Source organism: Arachis stenosperma, chromosome 8, assembly GCF_014773155.1.
Source record: "Arachis stenosperma cultivar V10309 chromosome 8, arast.V10309.gnm1.PFL2, whole genome shotgun sequence".
Lineage (NCBI taxonomy): Eukaryota > Viridiplantae > Streptophyta > Magnoliopsida > Fabales > Fabaceae > Arachis > Arachis stenosperma.
The window spans coordinates 31892213-31919416 of record NC_080384.1 but is presented as its reverse complement, the minus strand read 5'-3'; the positions used below and the strand labels follow the sequence as shown (position 1 = coordinate 31919416).

At 30.6% G+C, this 27204-nt stretch overlaps 1 protein-coding gene across 1 annotated transcript; it reads left to right on the top strand.

Annotated features, from left to right (window-relative positions):
• Positions 1-24117: 24117 nt before the first annotated feature.
• Positions 24118-25381, top strand: LOC130945805 (uncharacterized). The gene is made up of 2 exons (XM_057874501.1): positions 24118-24374; positions 24475-25381. The coding sequence occupies exons 1-2, from the start codon at positions 24118-24120 to the stop codon at positions 25379-25381; spliced, it is 1164 nt and encodes a 387-aa protein (XP_057730484.1).
• Positions 25382-27204: the final 1823 nt, after the last annotated feature.

Genomic DNA, 27204 nt, shown 5'->3' with positions numbered 1-27204 from the left:
AAAATTTAAAATAAATTTATTCTATTTCAAAAATAAGTATTCATATTTAATTTAGGATTTCAACAAATATAACAAAAAATATTATATTTTTTAGTTAAAAAAATAAAATATCTTATAAATATATTTTTGTGCTTTAGCTTTAGATTTTTTGAAAAAAAAATTGCAAGTTAATAGAATCAAATCATATTTCTATAATATATATAAGAATGTATATTACACATAAATAAAAAAATGTTAGGTGTAATAAGAATAAATACATAAATTAAAGTAAAATTTAGAAAAATAAGAACTAATAAAATATTAAAGAAAAAAATATAAATAGAAGAAAAACAAAATTATTAGATGGAAGTGAAATAATTTAATAAATTTTATGTGTATATAAAAGAAGAATAAAAAGAAGATATACAGTACCTTGTTTAATTTAGTAAGATTTATGAGAATAAACACATATAATAAGGAGAATAAAAACAATAATAAAAAAACTAAATATCTGAATTAATATCAAAATAAAAAGTAATAAAATGATGATAATCTATCATAATCTTAATCTTTTAATATAATTAATTAATAACGATCTAATTAGTCTATCATAATCTTAATCTGATCTTTTAATATAATTAATTCTAATTAAGTAATCAAATAAATTGAATATAAATATGTCTAATTCAATCGTATAAAAAAATAGTAAATTTTCTACAATTAGACATATTATATATATATTGGGGATAAAACGACACTTTAAAATGAGACTATTATTATTAATGACATATAAATATTAAAATTGAATTAATACATTAATTGAAATATATTATTAGAATAAAAAGTTGCAAGAATTAAAATAACTAAAATTTATTAACTTTAATTAGTTAAATTAACATAAAATAAGAAAGAGATAATTAATCAGATTAAAAATAAATTAAAAAATATTATTGAGTAAAGCAAATGTCACAATAATTATATTACTAATTTGAAAAAAATCAATTCAATCCATTGAAATTTTTATTTAAAATAGACAATTAAAGATCACCAATGAATAAAAATAAATGGGATATAATAAAAAATAATTTTGATAGTATAAATAATTAAATTAAATTATTATATATAATTTTTACTTTTTACTTTATTATAATTTAAATTAACATTAATGGTAAAAAACTAATTTTAAATAGCCCCAATTTATATTTTACAACATAATTAAAGTACAATTTATACTTTTTTATTTTGTGATTAATCAATATTTTTTAAATTTTTTGGTTAAGTCTTCTGTATTTTATGATTGATAAATTTTCTCTACAAAATATAAATTTGTGATAAATTATTACAATCATAATTAATTAAGAAAATTAAGAAAAAATTATAAAAAAATCAAATAAAAGATAAAAAATAGAGTAAAAGTTTATTTTAAAACTAATTTTTTTTAATTGTGCTAGAAATTCTAAAAATTATATAATCAATTTTGTTACTCACTTCAACTTCATTATCCTTTTGTATCCAAAAAAGAATATAATGTCACACTTATTTCAAAAAAGATGAAACTCTTCAAATACACGGTATAATGTATAATTTAAAAATAATAAGATAAAGAATATCTAGAATTTTATAATAGTATTTGAAATTTTTAATGACGATAATATAAAGAGTTTAAATCTACCAAATGAATTCAATAGTTATCCTTTGCACATCTTATTTAAATTTAAATTTTAAAATTTAATTTGTATCTTCTTTTTTTCCTAATATAAATTATTTTTTACAAAAAATAGGGAAAAAATCTATTAGACCAAAAAAATATTCTATCAAAAAATTATTATAAAGAGATTTATAATTAGAGAAAAAAATAATAAAAGTATTTATAATAATAATAAAAAAGAAACGAAGCTTATATTAAAGAATGTTAGAAAAGAAATAATAAAGTTCTTCGTATTAATAATAATAATGCTGAAAAATGATGTTGCTGTTTTAGATTTTTAGCCTCCGCCTTTGGCCATCGTTTTTTTGCTTTCTTTGCTTTTTTATTTAAATTATTAAGTCATAAAAAAATAAAGAACAATTCAAGAAAACAAAAATAACAAAATCAATAATAACTATACAAATCAAAATACATAGAAGAAAAATAAACTATTATATGATAGAATTAACATAAGTATATTTTATCATTAGATAAACAAAGTTAACGCAAAACAAAATTATACGTAAAAAAAAAAAGAGTTAAAATATCCAAAATGATAAAAAAAATTATTTTTACAATTTTATTCTATCATATATATATATATAAAAGACTATAAAACAATGAATTTTTAACTAAATTAAATTGTATTTATTATTATTAAAAAGGGTAAGAGAGAGAGAGAGAGTAATAGAGAAAAGGTTTGTGTGTATTCAAGTTGTGTAGAATGATACAATATAAAAGAAAATTTATAGGTGCTAAGAGAATCGAAATAATAAAGACGTAATGTCCTATAATAAATATTCAGATATATTAAATAATGCTAATTGATCTTATTGATCATAATTATACTCTAACATCCCTCTTCAAACTCAAGTGACAATTTGAGTTTGAAACTTATTTGAAACAACTAAATAAAAAAATGCATAAACTGATAGAACGGATGCACACAAAACTGCCTGAAGAAAGCATAGACAGAACTATCGGAAGAAAGTGCAGACAGAACTACTGGAAGGAAGCGCAGATGGAGCTGCCACAAGGAAATGCAGACGAAACTGCCGGAAGGAAGCGCAAATGAAATTGCTGGAAGAAAACACAGACGGAACTGTCGGAATAGAATGCAGACGGAACTGCCGCAAGAGTGGTCAACTGCCAAAAAACTGCTAAAAAGATGACGAACTGCCTGAAAACTGTTGAAAAGTGACAAAGTGCGAAAAGATAACAAACTATCAGAAGGTGATGAAAAACATATGGTTTTTCCATGAGAATAAGTAAGTAGTGGATGCGTTAATCGGTGAGGTCAGAAAAGAATCAATGCATTGACAAAAGCAAAGGAAAAAAATGGCACAGAAGAAAAGTATGAAAAGTATGGTCATTTTACCAGAAGAAAATTAACTTATTCTTCTCAAGGAGAATACCATGACTCTGATTCCATGTTAGAAAGGGAAGAGGGAGCAATAAAAAAATTATTTGTGAGTATTCAAGTTGTGTAGAATGATACAATATAGAAATGTATTTATAGGTGATAAGAGAATCGAAATAATAAAAATGTAATATCCTATAATAAATATTCAGATATGTTGAATAATGCTAATTGATCTAATTAATCCTAATTATACTCTAACAATTATATTCAATTAATTGATATACATAATATTAAATTGTGTGATACTTAAATATCTAATCAAATCAATTAGTTGATATAATTAAGTTATTGTAATGAATTGTATTTAATGAATTAAAGAAATAAACTAGAAAACACTCTCAAGAGTATGTCATGTCAGCTTTATTATTAAGTGCCAAAAATTCAATTTTTATATAATAGAAGAGGCTTGCTACACATACAAGTCTTTTTGGCTTATAAGTCTTACAAGTTGGCACAAGCCCAACAAAACACACGCATTACACTCCCACATTCAAGAGTAAATAAACGCATGTTATTCAACCACTTCCTGTTTCCAAAGCGCGCTACTCACCATGCATTATGAACGACTCTTCTTCTTCCTCCATGAAAACGAATTTCTTGCCAAATTTGAAGATAATGGAACTTCAGAAATACACCCAAACGATTACAGAAATACATCCAAAGAATTACAAAAATACACCCAAACGGTTACAGGAATTCACCCAAACAATTATAGAAATACACTCAAAGGATTACAGAAATACATCCAAATGATTACAAAACTACACCCAAAGGATTTAAGAAATACACCTAAAATTTGTTGAAGTACACTTTATGCATAATTCAGAAATCTTTCTCTTTCTCCTCCTCTTCTTCTGCTGCTTCTTCTTCTTCAAAAACGATTTCAGAGCTTGATGTCAAAAAACAATGGAAATCGAGAATAACGAAGAAAGAAAATAGAGAGAAAAGCACGTAAATGAAAAAGGAGAAAGAGAATGCAAGAAACGAAAGAAAAGAAGAAGAAGAAGAGGAAGAGGAAGAAGAACGTGCACCAAGAAGAAGAAGAAAGTGTAGTGAAAACGTACAGTAACGGTTCGAAACGCGTTAATATAAAGGACTTGTAAAGACTTGTATAAAAAAATGATTGTATGTGGAGAATTATTCATAATAGAATAGATAGAATAGATGAGATGTTTAATAATTAAAAAATATTAATGAAAAATAATCAAAATTTGTTATTTTTGATTTTGTTTAATGCTTTCTATAATAAATAAATATTAAATAAGATAATTTTAAATTATTTGAACCGATTATGTTTTATCTTTCTAGCATTACTAAAAAAATATATTTATTTTTTATGATGACAAATATTATTTGATTAAGTTTAAAAGTTAAAATTGTAATTTAATAAGTGTATTATTATGTAGCTTTGTGTTGATATTTTAATGGCAAAAACATAGTTTATTATTGGTATTATTTGTACATATTAATCTTTATTTGGGTTAACAACATGATTTAGTTTCCAACATACTAAGCAAGAATAAAGAAGAATTATCATTATTGATATATATATATATATATATATATATATATATATATATATATATATATATATATATATATATATGAGTTAGGGCACTAATTCAGATAAAGAATAAAAATTGGAAAAGTGGTTATTTTTCATTTTTGGCACCAAAACTTTTTTTTATCAAACAGTGACGTGACAGAAGAAAAAGATAAAAATTTAGAGTAAAAATTAAGATCAAAATTGCTGACTCACTTAATACAATAAGAATAATTTTAGCTCCAAAAGTATCAGCAAGAACATTAAACATTGGCCAATGAGTTATAATTCAAATGGCATAATTTTTTCATACTTAATTAAGAGATTACAGATTTAAATTTCTTATCTTTGGTAAAAAAAAAAAAAAAACATCAAGGCAGTGGTTTGCTCTATGCAACCACAATCCTCCGCCATTTGCAAAACTGATTTGCTGTTGTTTTTGCAACACCATTATCCCTACTATAATACTCATCTTTGAGAGAAAAATGCAACCGTCCTTGGTGCTCATAATTCGTTACCAAACAAACTTTTTTGGAAGCAATGCACTTGTACAAATGAGACATTCATCCAAATTTTGAGATTAAAAAGTGAAAGTACAAATTTAGTTTTTCCTAAAGCAATATTGCTATATTTCTTTTCCTTCCTTGTTTACCCTAGATATATATCATGATTTTTTAATTTATTTTTCTTTGTTTCAAGAAAAAAAATTAATATGTGAGAAATTTGTAAAAGTCAATAAAAAAAAGTAAAGAGAGATACACTTGAAAAAAAAATTATTAATTATGTTAAATTCTTTTGATGTAATTTTTGTTTTGTGTCATGAGCATGAGAGATTCTTTTTGTTAATTTGAAAGAGTACTTAGTGAATAAATCTAAATTAGGTTAGCTTAGTGGTGATAACTTTAGTTAGAAATTTTTTGTGTTCCTTATAGAATTAAAAAGAATCCTAAAAAATTAATAAATGTAATTTTTTTAAAATTATAAATTTTTTTTATTATTATTGTAGTAGAAACTAGATATAAATTACAGACTAAATTAAAATATATGATAGTGCAAACTTTTTTTTCCTTTGTTTTGTCTTTATTATCATTATGAGATAAAAATGAATTGTCTTCTATATAATTATTTTAATAGATACTGTACTAACTCAATTTTAAATCTATTTTAGCAATTCACTTCAAAAAAAAAATTTTAGATTTAATCTTTTTTTAGGCCATTGAAAATCTTTAACTTATCTTAGAAAATAGACAAAAATATCTTTTATTGCGATCATAAACTCTTAAGCTCTTTATATATATATATATATATATATATATATATATATATATATATATATATATATATAAAACAATGATCATGAGTAAAAAAATTATTTATATAACCTGTTATTTTTTAAAAATTAAAATGTATAATTATAATCATATTATGTTTGCACAAAAAATTAATTACCAATCAAATTAGAAAAAAATAAGAAAATTATTTAAATAAAGACGTTTAAAATATTTTTTTAAAGATATCTTTTAGTAATTAAAATTCAATATATATAATTAATTAAACTATGTTATTTTTGTCAAAATTAAATCAAATAAATTAATTTGACAAAAAAAACAATAAATTATACTTTGAATTATTCTAAATTAATATTTTTTATTAAAAATAACTACAATATTCTTATTATAAAAATGACTAAAATACTATTATTATTATTATTATTATTATTATTATTATTATTATTATTATTATTATTATTATTATTATTATTATTATTATTATTATTAACCCTAAATTTTAACCTTTCTCTTTTTTCTGTGTTGTTATAGGGTTAGGATTTTATATATATATATATATATATATATATATATATATATATATAATAATAATAATAATAATAATAATAATAATAATAATAAGAATATTTTAAACTTTTTTTTTATAATAAGATTATTGTAATCATTTTTTATAAAAAAGAATATTAATTTAGGTCAGTTTAAGGTTTAGTTTTCTGATTTTTTGGCCAAATTAATTTGTCAGATCTAATTTTGACAAAAATAACACAGTTTAATTGATTATATATATATTAAATTTTAATTACTAAAAAACATCTAAAAAAAACGTTTTAATCATCTTTATCTGAGTGGCTTCCAAAAAATAATAAAAAAAATTTTAAGCAGATATATAATAACATTTTATTTTCTTTTTTAATATTGGTTATTTAATTTGCGCTTCTAAATAGATACAACTAACATGAATTTTTTTTTATATCGTTTTAACAAAGCCTTTCAATGCAAGATCATAACATGAGATATTGATGAATAATGTTCAAGTGTGAAATGCAGATGAGCACATAAATGGTATTCAACATCTGACAAGCTTCATTTTATATAATAACCAGAAAACTATGAGCCTTTTTTTTTAAATAAAAGCATCCATGCATGGTGATATATATATATATATATATATATTCCTTCATTTGTGTGGAGTCTACTACTTTTGAAATAAATTTACTAGAATGCAATTTTGTTATGAGAATTCATAAAAAAATTTAGCAAATTTTTAATAATTACCAATTTGTTATTTAGAAATTAGAATGGTGTCATTTATTTTTCAAGTTAAAATGATTATTCCCTTTCGGAAAAAAAAAGGGGTAAATTTCATGCATATAAAGTTATGAGGTTAAATTAACAAGGCAAGCAACAAGAGAGAGTGGTTTCCTATAGCTAGCATGCATCGCAATAGAAAATACTCTTAATGCATATGAAATGATGGTGTGTACAAAGGACAAAGAAGAGAACAAATGATAACACACCCACCTCAAAATTGTCTTGTATAGCTTCTTTTTCTTTTATCAAATACTTTTATGGATGAAACATTGTCTTCTATAGCTAGTCTCCTAGGTGGAAGTTGATTATTTGTTATCCCTCTAATGTCTTATTTTTTTCATTATTTTTTTATTTTAAAAGAAGAGCCAAAAAGAAAAAAAAATCATTAGTTCAAGAAGATAAAGTAAACATTGAGTGGTCAAAGCTCAACCCCAAAGATGCATCCATGCTACCATAACAAATGATGTGAATTAGTTTTAAGATTTTGTTAGAAAGTAGGGTGGGCCGCATTCTTTGAAGCTTCGGTCAAAAAAGCACCAAAAGGTTTCTTATTGGCCTTTCTTCCACAAGTATTTTAACTTCTCTTTATTCCAATAATTATTATATTATTTAATATATATATATATATATATATATATATATATATATCAATTTATATGATTTTTGCATGGGAAGTTGTAGGTGTTAGAAGGAAAGGTGTTTCATTAATTAAATTTAGTTCTTGCTACTTTCTAGTCAAAAGCCACAAGGTTTGAAACTTATCAAACCTATTTTGGTTGTACTCTTGTTTATCATGCATTTCAAGTTAAGTTTAACTGCTACTTAACATATATTTGTAATAAAAATAAAATAGCTCCCAAAAAATTTTGCATTGGATGTTTTCATCCCTAAAAAAATTGATTTTTGAATTTTATTGAGTTTAAAAAATAATAAAATTAATGATAATGACAAATATTATTTTTAGAGTGAATATTTCATCCGACTCCTGACAATTATCTCGAAAGGACAACGAGATCCCTAAGAAAAAAAAAAACCCAACCCAGCCCCTGATATTTCTTTTCTGGGACTGATTAGTCCCTGTGTCAAAAAAAATAATATTGACTTTTTTGGCACAGGAGCTAATCAGTTCCATAAAAGTAAATCTCAGGAACCGGGTTGGTATTTATTTTTGTCAAGGGCCTCGTTGTCTATTGAGATAATTTTCAGGGGCTATTTTAAATTTTTCTCTTATTTTTATTTGGGTTAAAAGTCTAATCTTTATATTTAGTGTTGCAGGCCTATGTTTTATTATAAAGTTCAAACAAAGAAGACAAGCAGCTCAACTAAAATAACTAAATACATTCAAGGTTGTTGAATGAAAATAAGTCCATAATCCAATCCATTAGCATCATGAAAAATAAAAGGTAATATGCTTTGTTGATGCACAATTTAGGTATAACCTTGAAACAAGAAAAAAGTGCTTCACTTTCTTATCAAGCGCCAAAGCATAAGGGAGAAAAGTTAATCAAGGAGGCTATGTCAAATCAAAATCAACATAAACAAGTTAAGCAAAATCAAAGGATAAATATATGAAATTTTTGTTAACATGTAAGTCAATTACTTGCTGATTTCTTCTTCTTTTTGCACAACCATTTTAGGTAACATAGAAAAAGTGGTGGCTATCTTGTTCTGTTATAAATATATGGTTGATAATAAAATTTGAGACCAAAGTATCAGATTAAGAGTTTAGATTTGGCAAACTTATTAAGGAAGCAAATTGCTGCTGCTCATATCTCTACTGTTGTGACTAACTTTGATAATTAATCCCTGATTTTCTAATTTGATGGAAAAAAAATGAAGACTACTTCAGTTAGTTCAATATTCAAGAAGTTGACTTTGAAAAGAAAGTCCTAACGAACTTCAGTTTGCAAGGAAGGAGAGTGAACTAAGATTTGAGTTTCATTGAGAGCTTCTCTACTGTTCTTGCTCAATATTTTGGACAGTGTTTCTACATCAAAATAATATTCTGCCTAGATGGAAAGCTACACTTGAGAGTGCTGAATCCGATTCATCTTATACCTTCAGAGCTGTTAAATATCATCATCTCTTTCATGGTTTATTGTTGAATATTCTGATTGTATGTTGTATCTTTTTTTTTATTTTTATTCAGTGGTAAAAGGCATATAAGTGAGACATTAAGAAAAAGCCATTAAGAGAAAAAGCAAAGAGAGGTACTTGGAGAGAAAAGCTAAGATTTATGTCATGTCTCTTTTGATTATATTTCTGTTTTGTATTTTGTATCTGAGATGTATCCCTTGCTAAGTTGGGTGAGCATTTAGTGTGTTGAGAGTTTAGGAAGTAACCTAGCCAAGTCAAGCTTATGTTGAAGCTTGGTTTGTCCCTGATAAGATTATGTTGAGTTCTTGGAAATCGGTGTATGTAATACTTGAAAAGATAGTAAAAATTCTATCATTGTTGTAGTAGAGATTGGATGTAACTTGCATTCCACAAGGCAGCTGAACTATGATACATGGCTGAGTCATCTTCTTCTTCCCTGCTCTGATTCTTTTTTTTTTTCACGATTTATGAGACAAAATAAAATTGTCTCCTGCATAATCAATCTCGCAGTCTAAACAAAAGCAAAGTTTCATTTTCTGGTTTGAAGACTTATTATTCAAGATTAAGAGAAGGACATAGATTCAACCTCCCATTCTCTAGGCCATCAAGAACCTTCAATTGGTATTAGAGATTAGTCCTCAAGGATCAAGCTTCACAGCTTGGAGGAAAGGTCTAATGGTTAACAACTTGGGTGCAAACAATGTGGCCTACACTTTTACTGAGGGTCAGTCAAACAGCATGCCTCCTTTCTTCAATGGGAAGAACTATACCTACTAAAAGGAAAGGATGAAGGATCTTTGTTCAATCTATTGACTATAATATATGAAAGATCATTGTGAATGGTCCTCAAGACAAGTACAGAAGGAGTGGTGACTTCAAAAGAAGAAGTCAAATGAAATGAAAAAGACAAGAAGAAATTGGAGTTAGATGTCAAAGGCATCAACTTGATGCATTGTGTTATCAATTTTGAGGAATATCAGAAGGTATCTAGATGCAAGACGGCAAAAGAGATTTGAGATAAACTCCAAGTCACTCACAAAGGTACCAAAAAAGTCAAAGAAATGAAGATAGATATGCTGCGAAAAGAATATGAGATATTTTACATGAAAGATGAAGAAACTATTGATGAGATATTTGAGAGATTTTCAATCATCATAAATAGCTTGGATGCTATGGGAATAACCCATACTGAACAAACACTTGTGAGGAAAGTTCTTAGCAGACTTTCAAAAGAATGAGAAACAAAAGCTACTGTAGTAGCAGAGAGCAACAATTTAAGTCCTTTAACATATGATGAACTGAAAGAAAATTTCTTGCATATGAAATCACACACAATAGCTAAGATACAAAAAGAAAAAAAGTGACCCTAAAATTAAAAGTTGAGTCATTTGATGATGATTCCAATGATAGTTTTTCAGATGATGAAATTGTATTTTTTGTTAGGAGATTGAGAAGGCTAATGAGGAGTAAGGACAAGAACAAGGGATCGAGTTTAAAGGAGCAAAGAGGGATCTAAGTAAAGTCATCTGTCATCACTGTAAGGAGTCAGGACACTTCAAGTTTAACTTCCCTAAACTCAAGAGAATGGACAAGACAAAGAAAGAAAAGAAAAAAGTGCTTATGGCCTCATGGGAGGACCTAGAGAACGATTCTGATGAAGATGAAGATTCTGAATATGAAGCACAAATTTGTCTAATGGTTGGTTATGATCAATTAGATGAGATAAATTACTTTGACTTGTCCATTGAAGATTTACATGTTATTATTGATGATCTCACTCATTATTATGAAAAATTGCTAAATAAATACAATAAATGCAAGTCTGAAAATATAATTTTGAAAACAGAAAATGATTTTTTGAAAGAAAAAATGAAGAAACCAAATGTGTTATTAATTTTGTTGAAGAAAATAGATTTTTAAAATTTGAAATTGAAAAAATTTAAAAGAAAGTACTCGGTTGACGCTTCACAAGAACTTATTGCTGAAAATCAAAGGTTAAATGAAATGATTAAAGGTCTAAATAATGACTTAGCAAAATTTGCTCATAATTCTAGAAACTTGGACAAATTACTTGCTAATAAAAGACCGTTATTAAATCTGATATAGGTTATTTCACTAACAATGATGTTGCTTTTGAAAAACCACATCTTGATAAAAAAAGCTTCATCTTCAAGAACCAAATATGTATCAACAAATTTTGGTTTGGATTATGTTGCTAAAGAGGATGTTGTTGCTAAAAGTCAGTTTATCAAAAGTATTACATCTACATCAAATACTAGAAAATTCAAAATCTTTAATCACTTTCAACATCATTCACTCAGAAATCATTGTTTTACTTACGATAAATATGGTCATTCTTCCTCTCAATGATTTTCTATCAAAAGAATAGTGAGAAACAAAATATACAAGGTTGTTTGTGATTTTAATGCTTTTGGGTAACCAAGATGGATTAATTTCAAAGGGTCTAAATTAGTTTGGATACCTAAGGTTACTTGAGAATGTGTGCAGATTTGCCTAGTATCTAAGAAGAAGAAAAACACGTGGTACTTGGATAGCGGATGCTTTAGGCACATGTTGGAAAAATCAATATTCTTTGTCAAATTCAATAAGAATGATGAAGGATTTGTGACTTTCGGAGATGATGGTAAAGGAAAAATCATTGCTATTGGAAAAATTGGTAATGATCTCTCTACCTTCATTGAAAATGTTTTCTTAGTTGATTGGTTGAAACACAATCTTTTGAGTATTAGCCAATTATGTGATATTGGTTATTTAGTAATTTTCAAAAGATTAGAATACATTGTTATAAATGAAAAATCTTATGAAGTGTTGTTTATGGCAAAACAATGTGATAATGTGTATAGCATCACTTTAGATGAACTTAAGAGTCAAAATGTAGATTATTTTCATTTAATAAATTTTGAAAAATGGCCATGGCATAAAAGATTGGGTCATGCTAGCGTTTATCAAATCAACAAGCTAGTAAAAAGAGATTTAGTGAAAAGTCTTCCTAAAATCAAGTTTGGCAAAGTCATCACTTGTGATGCTTGTCAAATGGAAAAATAAACCAAGAGTTCATTTAAATTTAAGGAAGACATTTCTACTAAAAGATCCCTTGAATTGCTACATATTGATCTCTTTGGTCCAACTAGAACTCAAAGTCTAGGAGGTAAATACTATGGCTTAGTGATTGTGGATGATTATACAAGATTTGGTTGAGTTCTATTTCTTGTTCATAAAAATGATGCTTTTTTAGCTTTTGAGACATTTAGCAAAAGAATTCAAATTGAAAAAGATTTGAAGATAGTTTCAATTAGAAGTGATCATGGTAAAGAGTTTGAAAATCAAATTTTTGAATCTTTTTGTGATGAATTAGAAATTTCACATAATTTCTCTTTTCCAAGAATACCCCAACAAAATGGTGTTATGGAAAAGCAAAATAGAAGTCTTCAAGAGATGACTAGAGCCATGTTATGTGAAAGTGAAGTTCCTAAGTTTCTTTGGGCTGAAGTCGTAAACATGGCATGCTACATCTTAAATAGAATAATCATTAGAAAATTTTTGAAGAAAATCCCTTATGAGATTTGAAAAGAAAATCCACCAAATCTAAATTACTTTCACATTTTTGGATGTAAATGTTTTGTTCTAAACACCAAAAAATTTTAGAAAAATTTGAACCAAAGGCTTGTGAAAGTATTTTTGTTGGTTACTTCACAACTAGCAAAACCTATAGAATTTATCATCAAGATGCTAAAATTATTGAGGAGTCTATACATGTTATATTTTGTGATTCTAATATTGTTCCAAGTATTCTGGAAGATGTTGATCCAGGTGATTAAGTGGAAAGCAACATGAATGAAGTTCAAGATAAAGAGAAATCTGAATCGGTGCATCCTACTCCTAACTCAGCTACTGCAAAAAATTCTCCAAGAGACAATCTCATTTTATCTTCTGCAACTGATAAAATTCTTGTTGGGAATATCGGTTCCAATGAACCAAATTTGTCCGAATATGTTTCTAAATCTCCAAGACCTCGTGAATCGAGATTTCTAAAGAACTATCCACAAGAGTTTATCATAGAAAATCTATTTCAAGGTGTCACCACAAGATCCTCTTCTAGAAGAGCAATGAAAAAAAATAATGTGGCCTTTCTCTCTCAAATTGAGCCACAAAATGTAAATGAGATTCACTACAAGAAAATCAAGATTTTGCTACGCTTTTAAAACGTGGCAAAAATTTGAAAAAGCATAGCGATAGCTTTTTGCCACGTTTTTTGAGCTATCGGCACGCTTTTAAAAGGGTCACATATGCTAACGTGGCGGTTGCTCTATCGCCACACTTTTATCTATTGCCATGCTTTTAAGCCTACCAATAGCTAGAGATACATCTACGCTTTTAAAGCGTGCCCGTAGCGAGAGATATGGTGTTCTTTGATATGATGTTCTTCGGAGTCATGTTGTCGTGGAGTTAGGGTGAGGCACAATGAAGAAAGGGTTATGGTGAGGCACAATGAAAAAAGAGCTTAAGGTTAATCCTTGTTGCCATATCTGAACGAGTTAGGGCTTAGGATTCTTTGAAGAAGGAGAAAGATAAAGTTTGGAAGAGATGGTGTGCAAAATAATTATAACTCAGTAATTTTGACGAAGGGAGTTCTTTGAAATTTTTTTTGAGAACCTTTTCGCCACACTTTTGAAGCGTGCCAAAAGAGTTGTAGGAAACAACCACACTTTTAAAATGCCACTATAACAAAACCCTGTCATCATGCTTTAAAAGCGTGCCTATTTCTCTCTATGGCTATGTTTTTTATGCGTGGTCGAATCTCGAATCAATTGCCACCTTATAAAAGCGTGGCCATTGATCCCTTTCATCGCCACGCTTTTGAAGCATAAAAGAAAAAAACATGGCCAAATCTCTATTTAATCGCCACCCTCATAAAAGCGTGGCAAGAAAAAAGCGTGGCCATAGGACTTTTTTCTTGTAGTGGCTCTTGGTGATCCTTCTTAGGTCAAAGCCATGAAAGAAGAGCTACAACAATTTGAGAAGAATCAAGTGTGGATACTTGTACCCGATCCTATTAAGAAGAAAGTGATTGGCACTAAGTGGATTTTTAGGAACAAATTGGGTGAAGATGGAAGCATAGCAAGAAACAAAGCAAGATTAGTGGTTCAAGGATATGATCAAGAGGAAGGAATAGATTTTGATGAATCCTTTGCACCAGTGGCCCAAATAGAAGCTATAAGGCTTCTCCTTGCATATGCTGCCCATTTTGGCTTTAAACTTTTTCAAATGGATATAAACCTTTTTGAATGGCATCATTGATAGAGAAGTGTATGTGGCATAGTCTTCTATTTTTGAAGCTTTCAAAAGCACTTTATGGTTTAAGACAAGTTCCAAGAGCTTGGTATGAAAGACTTAATTCTTTCCTTTTGAAAAATGGTTTTTAAAGAGGCATCACTGCCACTATTCTCTTCATTAAAAATTATAATTATTCTTTCATCCTAGGACAAATTTATGTTGATGATATAATGACTCTTTCATTATAATTTTTGTAGGAATTTGTTGTTTTCTAGGCATATCGTTAAATTGTTGGTCAAGCAAGAAGTAGTCCACCGTAGCCCTTTTCACTGTCAAATCCAAATACATCACTGCCTCATCTTGTTGTTCTCAATTGTTGTGGTTAAAAACTCAATTAGTTGATTATAAATTGAAAGCTGAAAATATTTCTTTGTTTTGTAATAACATTATTAATATTTCAAAAAATCCTATCTTGCACTCAAGAACAAAACATATTGAAGTGAGATTTCACTCAATAAGAGAATATGTTCATAAAGGGAATATTGACGTTCGATTTGTTAAATCAGAGGAATAACTGACTGATATATTCACAAAACCTTTAGTTGAAGACAGATTTTGTAAATTAAGAACAAGTTTAGACATACTCAGATATGAATTCTTGTTTTAACTTTACTGATGTGATGTTTGAAGTTTTTGTCTCATGGGTCGAAATGAGACATTTTTGAGTAGATGAAGAGCTTTCAACTTGGAACATTGACTATGGTCTTTGCTTTTGAATTTAAATTCAAGTGGGCCAAATGCTCTTTTCAGATAACAAGTGGTCTTTTGTGTTTCCTTAAATACAACCCTTTTGGTCCCAATATGAGTTGGTTTGTATGTAAGTGGGCCTCATTGGTTTTATCACATTAAAATCTTTTTCAAAACCTTTTGTCTTTTCTGCATTATTTTGAAGAACAACTTTTTCAATAACAGGTCAAATCCTTTTCAAATCAAGTTGCCATTGGGTTCTGAACTTCTCTTTTACCAAGAACTGCTTTAACTTGTTGCAATTGCAAAACTCTTCATATATCTCGCGTGTCTCTTCATATTTTCTATTCTCGTTATTTCAATTTTTTTTTTGAAAAAAAACTGCAACACTCTTGTGTCATTAAGATGAGGAAGAAAATCGCTACCCGTAGAGACATGTTCACTCATAAACTTCCCAGAATTGCTCTTGTGCACCATTCCACACTCACGTTTCAACACTTTCTCATACACCCCTCCTTCTCCATCTCTTCCTCATTCTGAATCGATGGCTCACACCAAGACGACAACACGTCGTTCCTCTTTTTCTTAGGCAGCCGAACCGTCAATTGCTCCTTTTCATCCAAATACTTCAAAGAAAAAATGTCCTGTGACCAAAGAAAAGCATCGTGGTCCTCCAAGATATAAACCTAAGTCCGTTCCTCATTGTTCTCAGAGAGGTAACCCTCGCATCTTACTTCGTTCAGTCAAAGAACCCCTAAATATTGGCCCATTTTGCTTTTAAATTTTACTTTGCAAACTCTCACTCTCACTTCAATCCTCTTCATTTTTCTTTCGCTATGAATTTTGAGTTTTATAAGGGAGTTATTGTTCACCTTCTGTTATGCCCTACCTATCTTGTCGATTTGGCTGCTTTAGAAAAGAAAGGACTTGGTTTTGTGAAAAACATAGTTTTTCTGGATTGGAATCATCTTTTTAAAATAAAAAGCTAGTCTACCCTGACCTTGTCCATGAATTCTATGCTAACATGACTTATCACGATGAAAATGTTCATTCTTATGTCAAAGGGCGTGAATTAAATCTGAACAGTGAAACTATCAGTGAATCCCTAGAGTACTTTGATGTTGGTGTTAATGCATACACTTCGGGAAAATGGGATGAAGGTTTAGGCCTCTCATACCAAGATGCCCTAACTTCTGTCTATGAAAATAGTTCTCTCATTGATGGTCTTACCCCTAATCATAAGGCTCTAGGTCCTGTCCGTGCATAACTCAATCGCATTGTAAACCACATGATCATTCCTTAAAGCGGTTCATACCAATGAGTTTCATTTTGTGATACACTGGTGTTGTATGTTATCATTATGAAAATTGAAATTTATTTTTCTTATTTAATGATGAGGCATATGTATGACTGCATAAAAAGTAACAAAAATACGTCACTTTCTTATGGCATGTTTTTAACTTGTATATTTGAATTTTTTGGTGTTGACCTAACCAATGAGATACTTAAAAATTGAAACTCTTACCTAAATAGGGACGGTGCAGTGAAACAACAAAAAAGGGACTTACTAGATATGAAAAAGTGGTATTTGATGATGAAAAAGAAGAGCTTGATGACATTCCTCCTCAATCTACCACTGGAACATCAGCAACCATGGGGCACAAATCCCTTCTGTACGGAGTTGTAAAGGATGTTCTGCAGGATTTTTAGAATTTGTCCAATCATTTCATCTCCACAAGCCAACAAGAGAGAAAGCTTGCCATTCGGAATGAAAATGTTTTGCGCAAGTCAAGGGAATAGAATGGCAGTTCTTCTAAAGTAGGTGGACAATATTCATGAAGATGACACCATGGCTACTGATCAAGAGGAACCATTGGACAATGAGAATGAAGGCTCGGATGTCTAGGGATGTCTCATATTAAAATTTTTAATTTTATTGCACTTAGTTTTATGAGATAATTGGGTTTTAGCTATTGATTTTATTACTTTCTAGATGATTGTAACTATTTAACTAAACATATGCTACTTGTTTAGTTATGCTATTTTTGACTTCTAATCCATTTCTTGCAGGTCTAGACTGGTTAAATTTTTCTCTCTTGATGACAAAAGGGATAGTAGTAGTTGTAGTAGTTGTAGCCATAAAACATGGGATAAAGCAAGCTTTGCTATTTAATGGTTTGCTGTATGTCTTGCTATTTAATTGTTTGCTGATTTGTTTGCTCATATTACTTGCTCATGAGTAATGATGTTCTCTACATGTGCTGCTATAACTTGTGTGTGTTTGTTGAAAAGCTCACATTAAGAGGGGAGGTATCTTTTATGAAAGAAAGGGAGAGCATATCACATTTGAAATGGTATCATCAAAGGAAAGTCTCTAATATGAATTACTATATTTCATTCTTTTTATTCCCATTTTAAATGATGTTTGTCATCAAGGAGGAGATTGTTGAGTTTAGAAAATAATAAAATTAATGATGATGACAAACATTGCTTTTGGTTGGGTTAAAAGCCCAATTAGGTCTAATCTTTGTACTTAGTGTTGCAGGCCCATGTTTCATTGTGAAGCCCAAACAAAGAAGACAAGCAGTCCAACTAGAAGAACCAAGTGCATCCAAGATTGCTGAATGAGAATAAGTCCATAACCCAGTCCATTAGCATTATAAAAAACAAAAGGTAATATGCTTCTGTTGATACACAATTCTGTCAAAGCCTTGAAACAAGAAAAAGGTGCTTCACTCTCTTATCAAGCACCAAAGCAGAAGAAAGGATAATCAAAGAGGCTATGTCAAATCAAAATCAACATAAACAAGTTAAGCAAAATCAGAGGATAAAGGTATGAAGTTTCCATTAATATGCAAGTCAATTACTTGCTGATTTTTTCTTCCTTTTGCACACCCATTTCGAGTAACATGAAGAAAGTGGTGGCTATCTTATTCTGCTGTAAATCAATACTTGATAATAAACTTAGGGTCAAAGCACAAGACTAAAGATTTGGATTTGACAAACTCATTAAGAAAGCAAATTGCTGTTGCTCATTTCTCTGCTGCTGTGATTAACTTTGATATCTAATCCCTGATTTTTTGATCTGATGGAAGAAAAAGAAAAGGAGACTTCAGCTGGTTCAGAATTCAAGAAGCTAACTTTGGAAAGCAAGCCCTAGCTATGGAAACATAACTCAATACAAAAAGAAAAATCAACTTCAGTTTGCAAGGAAGGAGAGTGAACCAAGATATGAGTTTCATTGAGGCTTATCTACTGTTCTTGCTCAACATTTTGGATAGTATTTTTACATCAAAAAAATATTCTACCAAGATGGAGAGCTACACTTGAGAGTGCTGAATCTGGTTCATCTTGTAGCTTTAGAGTTGTTAAATATCATCTCCTTCATAGTTTATTGTTGAATATTATGATTGTATGTTGTATTTTTTTGTTTCTATTCAATGGTATAAGGCATATAAGTGAGATGTAACACCCTTACTATCAGAATGTCATATTTTTGGGTGCGCCACTCTAATAATGGGGGTATTACAACGATTCTCATATATTAAATAATAAGGTATGAGCCTCTACGCGTAAATCTATCAGTGGTTTCACTGAAAAACTCAAAAACTTTTTCAAAAAGAACAAACAACACATATTCACCTACTTAATACTAATAATACATTAGTATTACATACAAAAATAATTACAAAACCTACCCCTCTGAATAAAACTCTAACTAACAAGGCGAGGGGAAAATAAATCCTAACAACTCAACTCGTAAACATAATCTTCTATGCTTCCGTAACTCTGCACTAAACTTTCGTACCTGTAGCTGAAAGAGGTGGAAATAGAGGGTAAGAATTGGGGAGTTCTTATTAGGATTGAGGGTAGATAATTAAATTCATACTATCACAGTTCAGACATTCGCAGCCCAACACAGGGAGCCAGAACAATAACCAGACATAGAAATTCAAATTAACAAGCAATGAAATCACACACACAAGCAATCACAAACAATTCACAACATTGAACCAAATGCAAAATATGCAAACAAGGATGATGCATGCCTAGTCCTATCGCAAGTAATGAACTCATTTGTCGGTTTCGACCCGCACCTGATGCAATCCAACTCGCAAGTCGGATAAGGCATTCCAGCGACATAACCTCTGCAAGCATGTGACCCTTTCTCCTAGAACCGATTCCATATACACGGGCGTCCCGAACAATCATTCACATATAAAGCCCACGGCTTAACATTTTCACATCAACATTATAACTATTTACTTTTCATCACCCTCTCATGACCTTTTAATCATTTTATAATCACACGTGCCGATTTATCTTCTCTTTTTCTTTTAAAACCAAAACCAATCCCCGTTTCATCCTTAAAACTATTTCTTTAACTTCTCCCAAGACGTCGCAAAACAAATTCGTTCAATAAAATTTCAATTACTTTTAGAGTTCACTAAAACTCCTTCGAATGAAATTCTTAAGTCAAATTCAAAACATAAGCCCTTTCATATTTAAATCAAACTTAAAACATAACACTTTTCTTAAATAATTTAAAATCGTAAAATAGTTCTTTTCTAAAAAAGTCGAACTCAAAATATAAACTTTTCTTAAATGAATTAAACTCGAAATATAAATATTTTTTAATAAATCAAAAATCAAATAATACAATTTCTCAAATCTAATCTTTTTCTAAATAACATTTCAAACAAAGTCTTAAATTTTATAACAAAATTTCGGCAGCATCTCCCCTAAAATTCGAACTTTGCCACCCTTCTCAGGTTCTAGCTAAACCATTTTTCACACTCTTTTCAAATGATTTTCAATAAATCAAACCATTTCTAATATCAAATATTTATAAAATCAAATCATTTACATATCTCAAATCATATCCAATTCTCAAAACCATTTTCGATAAATCAAACAGACAAATTCTAACATTCTCAAATTATCCTATCGTAATCCAGAAATCAAATTCATCACAATAACTCAGTTCTTGGCTGCACTTAAACCTTCCGAACTTCAAATTTATCACAAATATCCATATATCACAAAATTCAATATAAATTCAGTCAAATTCAATCGACAAGTAATCACGACATCAGTTCATTTATCCAATACCAATTTAACCAGTGAGAATTTACCAAAATCCTACCTCCGTATGAAATCAAAACAACAAAAATTCTGGAGAAGTTTTTTGATTGAGCTGCTGAAGAAGAAAATGTTAGAAATCGTCTGTGTCTCCTAGAACTCCAATTGGCCGAACTCAAGTAGAAGGAGAGCTACATCACCGTCAATTTTTACCGAATAAAAGTGACGCCAATGTGTAAAGGAGGAAGATACGAACACTTTTATTGGATTAAATTTTTTTATTGGAGTTACGGATCTCAAAAAATCGAACTCGGAACGTTTAGGGTTTCACAATTTTTTCCTTTCTCTCTCTCGGTTTTATTTTCTTTTTCTCATCCAAATGAACCTTTGCATGGCTATTTTGATGATTAATGATGAAGAATTATTGGTTAAATGACATGTGGGGTGGGGGTTGGGTGTCGTAATATAAGGCTGTGCTGAATCAGCGATTCAAGTTATAAATATTTTAAATGGATAATTATGAAAGTTGGATATATTAAAACACAAGTAATAATATATATAGGGATAAATATATATGAGTTACTAATATAAATGATATTAGTAACATAATGATAAAAGATATACGATGAAACGTTAGCAAAGCTAAGCTTAGCAAAGAGTACCGATATTTATTCATATTGGCGGATTTTGAACTCGATAATAATAATATTAACTAAATTTTATTTTAATCAAAGTGAATAAAAAATATTAATAATAGTAATAATAATTTTATCCTTTCTCAAAATATCTTGTTATAATAAAAATTATATGAAAATTTTTTAATTAATTTAAGTTCTAGTTATCATAAAATCAATTATGTAAAATATCTTATTATAAAAAAATTATATAATAATTTTAATTTAACCAAATTCAAATAATAATAATTATAAAAATTAATTTAATTTTATCTAATAAAATAATTTCTAAAAAATAGTTCAGATTAATAGAATAAATATAATTAAGTTAAATTTTAAAATCATAAAATTCTATTTACTTACTTTTGGTAAAACAGTTTTCTTAAAAATAAAATTTCAATAAATATAATAATTTATAAATAATTTAACTATTTAATTTTCAAAAATTTAGATGTTACATGAGACATTAAAAAAAAGTCTTTGAAAAAAAAAATAAAAAAATATTTGGAGAGAAAAGCTAAAATTTATGTCATATCTCTTTTGATTGTATTTTTGTTTTGTATCTGATATATATTCCTTTTTAAATTGGGTGAGCACTTAACGTGTTGAGAGTTTAGGAAGTAATCTAGCCAAGTCAAGCCTATGTTAAAGTTTGGTTTATCCCTGATAAGATTTGGTTGAATCCTTGGGAATTGGTGTATACATGTAATACTTGAAAAGATAGTAAAAATTTTACTACTGTTGTGATAGATACTTGATGTAAGTTACATTGTACAAGACAACTGAACTAAGATACATGGTTGAGTTATCTTCTTCTTCCTTGCTTTGATATGTTTTTTACGATTTATGAGATAAAAATTGTCTCCTGTATAATCAATCTTACAGTCTAAATAAAAGTAAAGTTTCATTTTTTAATTTGAGGACTTATTATATATTTAAGATTAAGAGAAGACATAAATTCAACCCCCTTCTCTAAACCATCAAGAACCTTTAAATTTTATAAAAATAAGACATATAAATCCTTGTATCATATTTTTAAATACTTATTTGTCCAAATAAAAATAATAAATTTGATTAAAATAAAATTTTATATATCTTATATTTATAAAATTCAGAACTTCAATGTAATAATTTTTTTTAGAGGCAAAACGTCCAATTCTTTTTTTTAAATCCTGTTTAAATATATACTCTAAAAATATAAAAATAAGAGTAAATTATTATACATTTTCAGTGAAATATATATATTATTCAGGTTGCCGAAATACAACTTGCATTGTTAGATAATTAATGAAATTAAAGCGGTACAGAGGGCTCACATTAATATTGTATACCAAAATGTCATGAATGAATTATGGTCAGAGTTCACGTGCCGTGTAATTCTTAAGAATTTTCGTTGAAATCTTGAAAATAAACAAGCTTTGTTATAAAATTCTACCTACTTATTAAAAATTAGGTTGACATAAAATCTGCTGCATCTCCTAAAAATTTAATGTGGAATAATATTTAAACAATCTAAACAACTCAAACAACTACATAATTATTTATGTTAGGTCTTATGGTCAACAATTCTCATTGCCAAAATGCTAATTACATAATTATTTACTGTTTCTTATACCTTTTTAGTTATATAATTTGAAAAGATCAATATTAAATTAATGGGGAAGTCTATAATTCTAAGATTTATATGCATATAACTAAAAACTCATGCTCAAATTATAACTCAAATTCTCTAACTAATAGAAGTCTTCTGTTTTAAATTCGGAATAGATTGAAAAAAATTGCGTGAGAGGAGAACGTTTTTTTTTTTCTTCTTAAAGGTGACTTTTGGGGTTATACTTTCTTTTAGTTAATAATAAGATTCGAATTCATAATTTTTAGGTAAATATAAAAAAAATTATATTATTTAAACTATATTTCGTTGGTAACTTTTGAGGTTATACTTAATGAAAACGAAGATGGCTATATTATATTGTCTAAGTGAATATTGTTTATTGTGGCATACTATATGTAATAATACCTACACACAAGCATTCAAGTTATTTTATTTCATGTATAATTATTTATTAAAGTAGTGTTCTACAAACTTCTACCTAACTACAAACTCTTCATTTATTTTTCCACATTCTTTGCAGTTTGAATCATGGATGGTTTAGTAGTACAAACGCGTAAATGAAACCACATGCTTTTGGAGGCTTATTTTCGTAGGAATCTGAATCTATGAGAAATGTGGAGAATTTGATTGGTAAAAAATGACTCAGTCTAAAAATATCCAAAAATATTATTTAAAAAGATTAGGTGGCTAACTATAATATAAATTAATTAAGTTAAATTTTTTATTTCTAATTTTAAAAATAAAAAAATTAAAATAATAATATTTTTTTAATAAACATGTTTTTCAATTAATTATTTGGAATTGATTTCACAACTAGTTAATTTTCTAACAAAATCAATATTATTTTTATATTTGGCATGGCATAATAATATGATATAAAATAATCATGTTAATTTTACACGTGCGTTGAGGTAACATTAATTCATAAAATTTTTAAATAGTATAGTAATAGTATTTTAGAGTTTTGTTTTCATGATAATATGATATCATAATATGTAGGGTAAAAAACGTAAACAAATCAAAGGAAGAACAATTTTACACAAATAAGTTAAAGCAAAATCTGATTCATCAATCAACCAAAGCACATTTCTATGTAGTTTGAATCAATATGGTTCGAACTCACTTTTTACGTAATTCAAACCAAATAGGTTCGAATTACACATTGTAACCCATAGCCACATAATTCGAACCAATTTGGTTCGAACTCTAACTTCATAATTCGAACCAATTAGGTTCGAATTACACTCCTCAAGTAATTCGAACCAGCTTGGTTCGAATTACAGAGACCATATTTCGTACTAGGTTGGTTCAAATTAGTGAGGACCAGACCTGTATATATATGGTGTGAACGTGAGTTGCTATCATTAGAGGGGGTAAGATGGCTAGTGAGGAGAGTTTCATAGTGTTGGTTCACCACAGAGGATCCATTAAGAGAAAAACTCGTTCCGGTGTGAAGTTCACTGATAAGGATCATCTCTGTATTATCGTCAGGCCTACGACGAAGTATGATGACCTTGTTAGCTATGTACTGCTGAAACTTGGTCTAGAAGGTGTGAAACGGGTTAAGAAGTTTTTTTTATCGAATTCCAATCACGGTGCTCCAGAAAACCGTAAAGTACGATTGTTTCACGATCGGTAGTGATGAGGACTTGCAGGTCATGTTTCATTGTCGCCAGTAGTTTCCAGAGGTGAGGACACCAGAACTATTGGCAAAGTTGGTTGACACGGTGTCCAGCTCGGGGGGTTCGAACCGGAATACCACCACTTTAGCCACGGTAGCCGGTTCTAGCTCCAGACCTGCCGTTGCATCTTCCTCCGTCCCTGCGTACGAGCCACCCGTCCAACCTGTCGCCTCCCCTTCGTTCGCTGTTGATCTCAACGGCAGTGTAGGCGACGAGGTTGGAGAAGGCGAATATTTGCGGACCTCTTTACAGTGTGCTGCACCGGTTGGGGTTGGAGATAGATTCTTGGATGATCCAGAGGACGATGATGTCGAGCCGGATATGATTGCTGATGACAGTGGCGATGATGTTGGAGCAAGTGAGCCTGCTGGGGCAGGCAGTGGTTCTAGCTCTGGCACGCAGCAGTACTCTCCACATTTTTCCTCTTTGGACTTGGATGCCATGAGGCAGGAGGGGGTTTCTGGGCAGCCGGCTGGATTTGGCGCTAGAGATGCTGAAGGGTTTGCAGGTCTGACAGAATTTCAGGTTGGTCAGCAATTTCCGGATAAAGAAGAGGCCCTGTTAAGTGTTAAGACTTACAGCATCCGTCGAGGGGTACAGTACAAGGTCGTGGAGTCTGACTATCGCCGGTATGTGGGCAAGTGTTCTGTATTCGGCAATGGGTGCACATGGTTGATTCGGCTTAGTCTCCGACAGCGCAAGGGACTTTGGGAGGTCAAACGTTACAATGGACCGCATACTTGTCTCGCCACCTCCATTTCCAGTGACCACAGGAGTTTGGATTACCATGTGATATCGGCATTCATTATGCCAATGGTTAGGGCTGATGCATCCGTCAGCATCAAGGTGCTCCTAATTGCCACCGCCGCACACTTTGGGTTTAGGCCGACTTACAGGAGGGTCTGGTTGGCGAAGCAGAAGGCTGTTGCCCTCATCTATGGTGACTGGGATGAGTCGTAAAACGAGCTTCCAAGTTGGGTGTTAGGAGTCCAGTTGACGATGCCTGGTACTGTTGTAGTCCTAAGGACAAGCCCTATTCGTGTCGGTGGACAGTTAGACGAGTCTCGAGCTTATTTTCACAGACTATTCTGGATGTTTCCACCGTGTATCGAGGCATTCCATCATTGCAAGCCCCTAGTTAGTATTGACGGCACCCATCTGTATGGCAAGTATGGGGGAATGTTGCTTGTCGCGATTGCACAGGATGGGAACTCTAACATACTCCCTGTTGCATTCGCATTAGTCGAGGGTGAGAATGTTGAGTTGTGGTCCTTCTTTCTCTCCTACCTGCGTGAGCATGTGACACCGCAGCCGGGTCTACTGGTTATCTCGGACAGGCATAATGGCATCAAGGCCGCGCTTGAGGCTCCTGACGGAGGCTGGTTACCTCCGTCTGCATACCGGACATTCTGCATTCGACATGTTGCGGTAAATTTTGCCCTCACTTTCAAGGGCAAAGACGCAAGGAGGCTACTTGTGAATGCGGCGTACGCTAAGACCGAGGTCGAGTTCCATTACTGGTTTGATATTCTTAGGTCCGAAGACCCGGCGATGTGTGACTAGGTGAACTGGATTGAGTATTCGTTGTGGACACATCATTGTGATGAGGGGCGTAGATTCGGACACATGACGACGAATATATCTGAGTGTGTGAACTCGATCCTCAAGGGTGTCAGAAACCTTCCTGTGTGCTCGCTAGTGAAGGCAACATACGGAAGGTTGGCCGAATTATTTGTTCGCAAAGGGAGAGAGGCTGAGGCGCAGATAGGAACCAGACAACAATTTAGTTAGCACTTGGTGAAGTGTATAGAGGCCAAATTGAAGACGGCTAGGTGCTTCACGGTTACTGTGTACGACAGGGATAACTCCGAGTTCACCATCGTAGAGACAACTCCGACTGGTTCTTCTCATTGGGTAGCTACAGAGTCTCGCTTGCATCTCACACATGTGACTGCGGATACTTCCAGGCACTTCATTTCCTGTGTCCCCACGCACTGGCATGATGTGCCTACTCACGGCTTACATGGGAGCCTTATGTCCACCAGGTGTATCGTCTTAGTTCGATCTTCAGTGTGTATCGGATGAATTTCACACCTCCCATTCCGGAGGGTTTCTGACCACCATATGACGGGCTGACTGTCATCCCTGACCCCAATAAGAGGCGTGCGAGAGAGGGTCGTCCGAGGTCCACTCGGATACGGACCAATATGGATGAGACAGATCCGAACCGGCCAAAGAGATCTGGGCTTTGTCGGCAACCCGGCCACACACGTCAGAGTTGCCCATAGCTCGGAGGAGCAGAGCACACACGGGGACATGATTAGGTGTATTGGTGGCTTTGGTACTTTTGTTATTTCAATTTCGCGTTTAGATTCCACTATTATCGGTTTTCTTACTTGTAGTTGGTGACTGATAGAATTTGTTAACGTTAGTGCGATGTACTTTGAATGGGATTTTAGCTAATGAATATGTTCTGTCTCCGCAATTTTAAACGAAATGTATGTCTAATTCACACCGGAATAAATAACTGTATGAGTTTTATTAAGACATGATGTGAAAACTATGTTCGTAACTTAAATTGTTGTGTGGAATGAATTCTGAGTAATTCGAACCATGTTAGTTCGAATTACTTGGTGACTATTTCTTTAGTGTAATTCGAACCTAATTGGTTCAAATTATGAAGTTAGAGTTTGAACCAAACTAGTTTGAATTATGTGGCTATGGGTTACAATGTGTAATTTGAACCTATTTGGTTCAAATTACGTGGAAAGTGAGTTCGAACC